Source organism: Bufo gargarizans, chromosome 2 (genome assembly GCF_014858855.1).
Source record: "Bufo gargarizans isolate SCDJY-AF-19 chromosome 2, ASM1485885v1, whole genome shotgun sequence".
Taxonomy (NCBI): Eukaryota; Metazoa; Chordata; class Amphibia; order Anura; family Bufonidae; genus Bufo; species Bufo gargarizans.
In genome coordinates, this window is record NC_058081.1 from 280,995,066 (window position 1) to 281,007,234 (window position 12,169).

General features: G+C 40.7%; 1 protein-coding gene across 2 annotated transcripts in view; it reads left to right on the forward strand.

Annotated features, from left to right (window-relative positions):
* The window catches only part of DOCK4 (dedicator of cytokinesis 4), a 346,430-nt gene that overhangs the window by 225,952 nt on the left and 108,309 nt on the right, over window positions 1–12,169 (forward strand). Inside the window, exons 26-27 of one of the 2 annotated variants that reach the window (XM_044280322.1) lie at window positions 1,755–1,853; window positions 5,481–5,575. In XM_044280322.1, coding sequence (XP_044136257.1) covers window positions 1,755–1,853; window positions 5,481–5,575 — 194 coding nt within the window. The remainder of the gene's footprint in view (window positions 1–1,754; window positions 1,854–5,480; window positions 5,576–12,169) is intronic. The other variant, XM_044280323.1, reaches the window with a different exon arrangement.

The following is a 12,169-nucleotide window of genomic DNA, read 5'->3' on the forward strand; positions in this document are numbered from 1 at the left end:
TGATCCCCAGCCACTTCCAGCTTCCTCTGCCTCACTCAAGTGGCTGCAGTGGTCATATGCCTTATACACATGTGACTGCAGCGGCCAATCACTTTCCTCAGCAATCTGCAGAAGACTGAGACTGAGATGTGTACAGATTTCTCTTATGTTATCACAGACCACATTTTGCATAATCACGGTCTTAGTACGTTAATGATAATATCTTTGGTGCTCTAGGGTGGATTTGGGTTAATACTTAAAGGGACTCTGTCACCAGTGACCTCCCTAGCCAACATAGCTGTGGTTCACCTGATTAAAACATTGTTTTTCCTTTGTTGATCTGAGGCTCTGTTTCTGACTTGCCATACCTTGTCTTAATATGCAAATTAGGGCTTTGGTGCAATGTGGGTGATATAGTAAGATTCATTAAACATAATTAAATCTTGGATATACCTAGGTTGCAATATTTGGTATGAAAGCTAGATGGCTACAGAGGGGATGTCATGTATCTAGACGAGGAATTCCTCTGCTTTGGTTTTCCCACAATAGAGTGTCCTTGTGTCCAGACGAGGATATATACACTACTCTGTTGAAACACGTCACAATCCTATTGGCTCATTTATGTTTTTAGGTTGTAAGGGAAACACCCAGGTTTTTGCTAATAAAAGGAGTCTTCTGCTGTTTGGGGTCAGAAGAGGAACCAGGAGTACTCAAATACCACCATGAATCATTACTCCTCATTCTTCTGCCCCTAGACTAAATTTTAAGATTTGGAACATTGCACACAACTTACCGTTAGATCCCTTGTTTAGGGAGCATATAAAAATGTTACCATGACAAACTCATCACCGTTGCTCTTGTTGCACCCAAGCCCCACTCCTTTCTGTGGCCGGCCCCTCCCTGGCTGCTTTGCTTGATAGGCCCAGCCAGTGGCAAAGCAGCTAGAGAGGGTCTGGCCACAGAAAGGAGTGGGGCTTGGGTGCAACAAGAGCAATGGGGACACCGTCATTGCATCAAAGGCCTCGTTTGCATATTAAGAAAGTGCAATAACTCAGAATTGGAACCTCAGATCAACGCAGGAAAAACACAGCAATGTACACAATTTTGATAGGTAGGTTGCTGGTGACTGATTCCCTTTAGTATGCCTGAAGGACTAAACTGGGATAGAGGTTAAAGGGGTTGGGCAGTGGTTTAATATTGATGACTTATCCTTAGGTCCGACACCTGGCATCCTGCCAATCATCTGTTTGAAGCCTCGTGCAAGCACTGCTTCCGCTTCAGAAATATCTGTGCGTCAGCCAGCTTGGAGAGTCCTCGACATTGTGTTTGTGTCTTTCTCTGACATAGCAGTAAATGTGGTAAAACTGAAAAAAAGAAATTGAAAACCTTTATTTGCTGTGTGATGTTAGACGTTACGGAGAGCATCTGGTTGCATTGTTGGCAGTGATATGCCGCAGCTTTGCTGACTGTTCAGAATTTGTCATTTTCTTCCTCAGAGAGCCAATTAAATGTCAGTAAGTTCTAACAATATGTCCCTGTCATTCTGCAGCTTGTGCGAGCGTGCCACAAAGTACACCAGTGTTCTCCAGTCATAGCTATGATTCTTTTATGGGGAAAGCTAGGGGTTAGTACTGTGTGTCTAATCTGTCAAAAGCGGAGAGCAGTTTTAATATTCCTACGTAAGCATATTTATGGTTATGTGTGAAGATTTATTTTGCATTCTATAAAGTAGTGCTTGGTACTGTGTGAGCTTTGTATTGTCATAATTGTTTCAGGGTGAATTTGTTGCCTCTTTACTGTCCTTGTTGCGGCAAATGACCGACAGACACTACCAGCAACTTCTAGAAAGCTTCAACACAAAGGATGAACTTCGAGTAAGTTATGAACAGGAGAGTCTTTTCCATATAATTGCCATATTTACTGTATACTATAATGGTATATTTGGAAGAATTGCTATTTGTTTGGGTTTCAAACCAATGAGCCCTGTCTCATATATATGCATGTTTTCAATGCTAATAGAGGGAAGCTTTAAGCTCAGGCTCCCCATCAATTAGCTGGAGCAGAAAGTGGCTACTAAGGCTATGATTTATCAAGACCTGCATTTGCGGCGCCAGTCTTGATGGGCCCTGCACTGTCTGAGCAGGCGTTTAGTTAAGGCCTTCGGCAGTCCATGCACCAGACTGAAATCTACTCCAGCTTGTAGTTGGCGTAGAGTTCAGTCGTCATTTACACCAGTTTCTGGCATAAATGATGATAAATGTCCCAGGGCTGGTCAACACGTCCATGTCCCCTTTTCATAAACTGGCGAGGGTGGCATAAAGTCGCAAAGCCAAGTTTTTTTACTTTTTAATGTCAAATCCATGGCTTGGTGGGAGGATAACTCTACCCCTAAGTGTAGTGTTCTTTCTGAACGACCTGGCAGGCCTATGCATTACACAGACAGCTCACTGATTACAATGGCCATTATTGAATGCTTCCTTTCCCCAGTGCTGGCACTTAAAGGGAACCTGTCATCAGTTTTATGGTGTCCTAACTAAGGGCTACATAAATAAGTGACTGATTCTCTTAGCAAAATGCTGGGTCACTTTCTTTAATTGACCCAGTCAATCTGCCAACATCTTGTATTGAAAAGCTCCAGCTGATAATGAGGAGTCCCTGATATATTCATGAGCTCCTGACTCTCCCCGCCTACCTGCTGCTGATTGACAGTTATTTTCCATATGAATCAGCAGCAGGTGGGCAGGGGAGTGGCTATAGCTTTGAATTAAATATACGCTGGAGTCACTGACATCACTCTGGACTCAAATCAGCTCATTAGCATGCAGCATCTTTGTGTGTATATTATGAGGTAACCATCTGTCACACCAGTAAGTGAATACATCTAAGGTACTTTTTAGTAGTTAATGATTGTATATAATTAGTTAGATTATAATCAAATATCCACATGACAGGTTCCCTTTAAGGGGAATTAACATTTGCTGCCAGGTATCTTTTCAGATTATCAATGTACAATTGTGATTGAGTAAAATACATTTCACTATTTTGTTCTGATAACCACTGATAGATTTCCATAGCAGGGACAGGTTTCAGATGATGTAATCCTCTGGTATGACTGGATCACTAATGGAAAGAAAATGCTATTGCTTCCTTTTTGGGGTATAAAATAACTGTGTCTCACCAGTGCGCCTGTCCTCAGTGTCCATCATGTAGACTCTGTATGAATTATCAAAGGAGGTCCTGTCTCAGCACTTATACATTAAGATGGTGTTCATCAAAAGTAAAGCAACACTGCGGCATGAAATAAATTGAGAATATTTTCCACAGAGGTCTTTTAAGTGGTCGCATGAATATTGAGCGTTTTGTTGAGTAGTTCATTATTTAGTACTTCGCTAATGAAGGACACATTTTCATTTATAATTAATAAGTAAGTCATAAGTCTTTTTGGAAAAGGCATGTAATTCAATTAAGCAGTACATTTTGAAGTTATTTTCCTTTATGATTAAGTAATCAGAAGTTCAACATTTGAAATAAGTTCCTATATTTATCATGATCAGAACATTATTCTTTTGAACACAAAAAATACACATTATCATGCTATGATCAGAATGATTTACCTCATCCATTTATTTCTGAATGCTTAAAATACAGAGATAACCAAAACAAAATATTAGATAACTCCCATCGTGTAAAGTGTTGGCATAGCGCTAGGCTATATGTCACATTATGACTGTTGGGGGCCTCACCTCGGGGGCCCCCACCTATCTGGAGAATGATGTAGTGCTCTATTTCCTGGCACAGGGGCGCCCAACCACTGTGTAGCGAAATTCCGAGTGGCCCTATTCAAGCATATGAGGTGTGCATCAGTACCTTGTGCAGCCTGGTGGCTCGCACTGCAGCATCACTGTGGCCCTTTGGGGTGTTTGATACCCAAGGATCCTACATTTAGAATATCCCTTTAACTTGATATATTTATTGGGTCAAAGCTGCACTTTTTTTACATTAAGTGCAAAAGCTATTTATACAGATGTTTGTCAGCATTAGGGGAAAAAAAACATCCATATTGAACACGAATTAACCTGTGTCGAGATCTGTACGCATTGGTGTGGTCCGTAATGACAGACTTCACCGGCTTAAACAGTTTAAAAATCCAAATCAGATACACTTGGCAATCAGATTCAAGACGTCACTTTGAGCAATCCACAGAGGCAACAAAACCTAAAGAAAATTAACTATACAGAGCAGTTTCCTCACCTGGTACTCAGAAAATGGGAGATAAGGCTTAGAAACAACGTTCAGCTTCCAGGTACAGACACTCAATGAGCCTCTCAGCCCTGTATTTATTCCCCCAGTAATGAGTCCAGCAGCTACACCTGGGTTGCTGTTGGCTAGGGGAAATTATAGTACTGGAGTGGAGAGGGAATGGCATGTCACACTACCAAACTACCTTTCAGCCCATTAAACAATTAGAAAAAGTGCCTCAGCAAGCTACAATGTGCTGAAACAACCCAGCTTTCCTGGATTCTTTTTACCTCGCCCATCTGAGCATTCTGGGTGAGATATACACCCCCTTCAGTACTTTACCAGCCTCTATGTTACACTTGAAAGTTCCCCCACACTCAATCCACCTGCTATATGATAGTTTTAAAAATAAAATCATAAAAAAAACTCCATGTAATACTCACAAAACTTGTACTCCAGTGTAAGTAAAAAAAAAAGTGAGGATATAGTTTTATAACACTTTGACTATGTCTACTACCACTAAGCAGTGGCCTAAACATATCTGAGAGAGGACTCTTGTATAAACAGTATTGTATGCAATCTACTCACTCTAATTCATAGATTCATATTCATAGATGAATTCGAGGCACTTCTAACCACCCAAAATGCAGTTTTACAAAGGGATTGGGAATGTTAAAATTAGAATCAGCAAGAACAATCTATTATATATTGGTGGTACTTAGTAGACCCCTTTTCATATCTCCCCTTGCATATTTTTTAAACCAAATGCACATGAAAATAGATTTAGGGTCTACTCACACGTCCGTAGTGTATTGCGGATCCGCAATACACCCGGCTGGCACCCCCATAGAACTGCCTATTCTTGTCTGCAATTGCGGACAAGATTAGAACATGTTTTTATTTTTTTTTACGGAGCCGCGCACCGGAAGATCGGGGGCGCGCTCCGGAAATGCAGATGCGGACAGCACACTTTCATAGACAATGAATGGGTTTGCACCTGTTCCGCAATTTGCAGACGTGTGAATGGACCCTTAGGATGATGTTTGCAGACAGAAAAATAATTTAAACATTTCTTATATCTAGTGCAAAGTTTGAGCTTGTTTCGTAATAACTTGCAGTATGAAATCAATGCAGTCAATTTTACTAGTCTGATACATATCTTGATGCACCAGTCCCTGTTTGTCCCCATGATGTATGTGACTGAGTAATTATTTTATGAATTTACTTCATTGTGTTTTAATAGGTGTGATCTTTATTCACAGGATTTTTTGCTGCAGATTTTTACAGTGTTTCGAATACTTATAAGACCGGAAATGTTTCCTAAAGATTGGACTGTTATGCGGTTTGTTGCCAACAAGTACGTTTTTATTTTTCTATGTAACTCTGAATGAATAAACCCTTGCCAATTTTCTTTTCTTTTTTTTTTTTTGCTTTCAGTTTTTCCTGGTCTCCCAAGAGCCTTAACTTTTTTTTTTTTGCTTTATCTTTAATATAGCTGTAGGGAAAAACTGGGGGAAAAAATATTTGTCAGGTGGAATTGAAAAACAGAACCCACAATTCAGCCTTTCTTTTTTGTTTGACAGCATTCACTGTGTGCTAAAACACTATCTTTATTCTGTGGGTCAGTACAATTACAGTGATACTAAATTTCTATTTTTTTTTCTTGCGTTACTACAGACTTAAAAATAAAATAAACTTTTGGAAAAAGTTCTGACACCCAGACCTTTTTCTTTTATTTCTAGATACAGTTCTGTGTTGTTTTTTTTTACAGAGCAAGCTATAGTTTTTATTAGAATGCATATGACGTTTTGCTCACTTTGTATTCGGTTTTTCAGTTTCAGGGCATGACTATGTTCATTACGATGTTCACCATGCAGAATAAATAATAGTTGAGACCTTTTTCGGATGCAGCCATACCAATTATCTTTTTTTTTTTTTTTTTATGGGTAAAAAAAAAAAATGTGGTGATTTGAGTTTTCCTGTTTTTTATTATTATTACTACTTTTTATGTTTTAGTATTCTATTTTTTGTCCCCCTATGGGACATGAACATTCAAAGGGGTTTTACAAGATTTATTACGGATGACCTATCCTGAGGATAAGTCATCAGTATCTGATCAGTGGGAGTCCAACACCCAGGACGATACATTTATCGGACACGTGGCCTAGCCGCAGCTCAGTCCCATTGAAGTGAAGCAGCTGATCGGCGGGGGCCTGGGTGTCAAATGCACACCGATCAGATACTGATGACCTATCCAGAGGACAGGTAATCAGTATTAAAATCTCAGCAAACCCTTTCAGCCAAACCACTTATACCATAGACTGCATAAATTGAAATAGTATATTTTTACATTTATGGAGATTGTGATGTCTAGGGCTTAATAGGAAGATTACCATGGTAGGCCTGGGAAACTTTACAAGTCAAGCAATCTGCACCCATAATTTTGCAAAACTGGGGGGACGCAATCAGGGATCAGAGTGAGGCCCTCTCTCTCTAACTGCTCAGATGCCATGGTTGCTATTGACTGCTTCTAGGGGTTAAAGTATTAAAATGTAACTTGTTATATGCTTACTTCCAGGTTATCAAGATTTTTATTTTTAACTATACAGTAGGTAAAGGTTCTCACCAATGAAATACAATCTGGTTATTTGATTAACCTCTTCCCGACCACCCAACGTAAATTTATGTTGGCGGTTGGGCATTTAAAAATGGCACTGCTCGCGAGTGGAGCAGGCGCCATAGCTGCCAGGTGTCTGCTGTTTTAAACTAATATGTGGCAAGGCTCCATAGGAACACAGTGTAATTCTAATAGACTCCAATGCTAATGCTAGGGATGATAGGGCATATATAGTCTTTAGACTTTATGTAAAATAGAGGGCTTTAAGGATGGCATCTGCCCAGAAGCTGAGCAGGTGCCATAGCCTCCAGCTTCATGCAGTTTTACACAACGGACACCTGGAGGCAGAGTCCTTAATTAGTGGTAACACCAGTCACAAACGTTTAACCTCTCAGATATCATGGTCAATTTTGACTATGACATCTGAAGAGAGATATATACAGTACAGACCAAAAGTTTGGACACACCTTCTCATTCAAAGAGTTTTCTTTATTTTCATGACTATGAAAATTGTAGATTGACACTAAAGGCATCAAAACTATGAATTAACACATGTGGAATTATATACATAACAAAAAAGTGTGAAACAACTGAAAATATGTAATATTCTAGGTTCTTCAAAGTAGCCACCTTTTGCTTTGATTACTGCTTTGCACACTCTTGGCATTCTCTTGATGAGCTTCAAGAGGTAGTCACCTGAAATGGTTTTCACTTCACAGGTGTGCCCCTGTCAGGTTTAATAAGGCTACTTTCACACTAGCGTTCGATCGGATCCGTTCTGAACGGATCCGATCATAATAATGCAGACGGAGGCTCCGTTCAGAACGGATCCGTCTGCATTATATTAGCAAAAAAAAGCTAAGTGTGAAATTAGCCTGAGCAGATCCGTCCAGACTTTTACATTGAAAGTCAATGGGGGACGGATCCGCTTGAAGATTGAGCAATATTGTGGCATCTTCAAACGGATCCGTCCCCATTCACTTACATTGTAAGTCTGGACGGATCCGCACGCCTCCGCACGGCCAAGCGGACACCCGAACGCTGCAAGCAGCGTTCAGGTGTCCGCCTGCTGAGCGGAGCGGAGGCTGAGCGCCGCCAGACTGATGCAGTCTGAGCGGATCCGCATCCATTCAGACTGCATCAGGGCTGGACGGAAGCGTTCGGGTCCGCTCGTGAGCCCCTTCAAACGGAGCTCACGAGCGGACAGCCGAACGCTAGTGTGAAACTAGCCTAAGTGGGATTTCTTGCCTTATAAATGGGGTTGGGACCATCAGTTGCGTTGTGGAGAAGTCAGGTGGATACACAGCTGATAGTCCTACTGAATAGACTGTTAGAATTTGTATTATCGCAAGAAAAAAGCAGCTAAGTAAAGAAAAACGAGTGGCCATCATTACTTTAAGAAATGAAGGTCAGTCAGTCCGAAAAATTGGGAAAACTTTGAAAGTGTCCCCAAGTGCAGTCACAAAAAATATCAAGCGCTACAAAGAAACTGGCTCATATGCGGACCGCCCCAGGAAAGGAAGACCAAGAGTCACCTCTGCTGCAGAGGATAAGTTCATCCGAGTCACCAGCCTCAGAAATCGCAGGTTAACAGCAGCTCAGATTAGAGACCAGGTCAATGCCACACAGAGTTCTAGCAGCAGACACATCTCTAGAACAACTGTTAAGAGGAGACTGTGTGACTCAGGCCTTCATGGTAGAATATCTGCTAGGAAACCACTGCTAAGGACAGGCAACAAGCAGAAGAGATTTGTTTGGGCTAAAGAACATAAGGAAGGGACATTAGACCAGTGGAAATCTGTGCTTTGGTCTGAATGAGTCCAAATTGGAGATCTTTGGTTCCAACCACCGTGTCTTTGTGCGACGCAGAAAAGGTGAACGGATGGACTCTACATGCCTGGTTCCCACCGTGAAGCATGGAGGAGAAGGTGTGATGGTGTGGGGGTGCTTTGCTGGTGACACTGTTGGGGATTTATTCAAAATTGAAGGCATACTGAACCAGCATGGCTACCACAGCATCTTGCAGCGGCATGCTATTCCATCAGGTTTGCGTTTAGTTGGACCATCATTTATTTTTCAACAGGACAATGACCCCAAACACACCTCCAGGCTGTGTAAGGGCTATTTGACCATGAAGGAGAGTGATGGGGTGTTGCGCCAGATGACCTGGCCTCCACAGTCACCGGACCTGAACCCAATCGAGATGGTTTGGGGTGAGCTGGACCGCAGAGTGAAGGCAAAAGGGCCAACAAGTGCTAAGCATCTCTGGGAACTCCTTCAAGACTGTTGGAAGACCATTTCAGGTGACTACCTCTTGAAGCTCATCAAGAGAATGCCAAGAGTGTGCAAAGCAGTAATCAAAGCAAAAGGTGGCTACTTTGAAGAACCTAGAATATTACATATTTTCAGTTGTTTCACACTTTTTTGTTATGTATATAATTCCACATGTGTTAATTCATAGTTTTGATGCCTTCAGTGTGAATCTACGATTTTCATAGTCATGAAAATAAAGAAAACTCTTTGAATGAGAAGGTGTGTCCAAACTTTAGGTCTGTACTGTGTATGTGTGTGTATATATATATATATATATGTGTGTGTGTGTGTATAATATATATATATATATATATATATATATATATATTATTTTTTCATTTTTTTTCTTTGAATCACCCCCCTTTCCCTATTAAAAAAAATCTGTAAAAAATTTAATAATAGAGAAAATAAAGATTATCATTGTCACATCCCAAATATAAAAGAATTATTCTATAAGTGAACAGCACAACAGAAAAAAACTTTTTGGAAAGTTGATTCACTTTACCTCCCAAAAATTTAATAAAAAGTTATAAAAAAGTTCTATACTCTCCATAATTGTATCAATAAAATCTACAGGTCAGAATATGGTGATGCAAAGAAAAAAAATGTAAGTATTAAAACAAGAAAAAGTATAAAACATGGTATCTCTGTAATTGTACCAGAATGAAGGTTAGTTGTACCGCATAGGGAACACAGTAAAAACAAAATCCATTCAACTTTGGCAGAATTGCGTTAAAAAAAAAAAAAAATGCCCGTAGAAAGTACAACTTGTTCTGCAAAAAACAAGCCCTTATACGGTTATGTGAACGGAAAAATAAAGTTATGGCTTTGGAAATGCAGGGGGTAAAACATTAAAGCAAAAAACTATGCAGATTTAAGGGGTTAATACTCTTGATGAATAATAAAAGATCTTCCATACATTGCCTTTGATAATAAAATTGAAATTCAAGCAGAATATGACATTTTACTAAAATGTGATGTGTCCTATGATTAATAATGTTTAGAGTTTAGTATTCTTATATATTTTAATGTTTATATAGCATTTAGTCCTTGGTGCTGCACAATGCTACAGTGAGGAACAGAAACATTTGAACACCCTGCGATTTTGCAAGTTCTCCCACTTAGAAATCATGGAGGGGTCGGAAATTCACATTGTAGGTGCATTCCCACTCTGAGAGACAGAATAATAATAAAAAATTCAGGAAATCGCATTGTATGATTTTTAAGGAATGTATTTGTCTTGCACTGCTGAACACAAGTATTTGAACACCTGAGAAACAGCAAGAATTCTGGCTCTCAAAGACCTGTTACTGTGCCTTTTAAAAAGTCCACCTCTACTCCACTAATTAATCTATCTTAGTAGTACCTGTCTGAGCTCTTTAAAGACACCTGTCCACCCCACAGTCAGTCAGACGCCAACTACTACCATGGTTAAGACCAAAGAGCTGTCAAAAGGCAGACCTCCACAAGGCTGGAAAGGGCTACGGGGCAATTGCCAAGCAGCTTGGTGAAAATAGATCAACTATTGTTAGAAAATGGAAGAGGCTACAGACGACTGTCAGTCTCCCTCGGACTGGGGCTCCATGCAAGTTCTCATCTCATGGGGTATCACGGATTATAAGAAAGGTGAGGAATCAGCCCAGAACTACAAGGGAGGAGCTGGTCAATCACATAAAGAGAGCTGGGACCACAGTTTCAAAGGTCACTGTCGGTAGAACACACCGCCATGGTTTCAAATCATGCATTGCACGGAAGGTTCCCCTGCTCAAGTCATTACATGTCCAGGTCCGTCTGAAGTTTGCCAATGACCATCTGGGTGATCCAGAGGAGGCATGGGAGAAAGTCATGTGGTCAGATGAGACCAAAGTAGAACTTTTTGGTCTAAACTTCACTCGTGTTTGGAGGAAAAATAAGGATGAGTTGCATCCCAAGAACACCATCCCTACTGTGGAGCATGGGGGTGGTAACATCGTGCTTTGGGGGTTCTTTTCTGCAAAGGAAACAGGACGACTGCACTGTATTAAGGAGTGGATAAATTCATTGTCCATTTATTGTGAGATTTTGAGCAACAACCTCCTTCCCTCAGTCAGAGCATTTTGAAGATGGGTCGTGGCTGGGTCTTCCAACATGACAACGACCCAAAGCACACAGCCAGGATAACAAAGGAGTGGCTCCGTAAGAAACATATCAAGGTTCTGGAGTGGCCTAGCCAGTCTCCAGACCTAAACCTAATAGAACATCTTTGGAGGGAGCTGAAACTCCATGTTGCTCAGCGGCAGCCCCAAAATCTGACAGATCTAGAGGAGATATGGGTGGAGGAGTGGGCCAAAATCCCTGTTGCAGTGTGTGCAAACCTGGTCAAGAACTACAGCAAACGTTTGACCTCTGTAATTGCAAACAAAGGCTTCTGTACCAAATATTAGCACTGATTTTATCAGGTGTTCCAATACTTATGTTGAGCAGTGCAAGACAAACAAATTCTTAAAAAATCATACAATGTGATTTCCTGAATTATTTTTTTAATTCTGTCTCTCAGGGTGTTCAAATACTTCTGTTCCTCACTGTATATAGCGTAGATGAATACATTAGAGCACAAATGCAATATTCAACCACAGATAGGCAGAACATAGTGGTGACAAGCTTACAGGAATTAGAGATAGAGACACTTTTGTCTTGTGCTGTCACTGGCACCATGCTCTTTCACTGGGCTTATATCAATTGTCAGTTAGAACATAAGCACACGGGGTCAGTAATTTGACCACTTGACACAAGGATGATGGTTATAGCACAAGCCATGCCCCTGAGGAGGAAATGGGTCCTTCTAATTGAATGAAACAATTAATTAGCTTTGCCGTCATGAAACCAATTAGAAGACTAATGTCTTTTGCTATTCAGCTACATACTGAAGCACTCTAGCCCACTTCCAGTTCCTGCAGCTGCTCCTAATCGCTGTATGCCAGCTACACCACTCTCACTTCATAGAGCAAGACCCAGGGGAGACGCTTTATTTGATTAAAGACT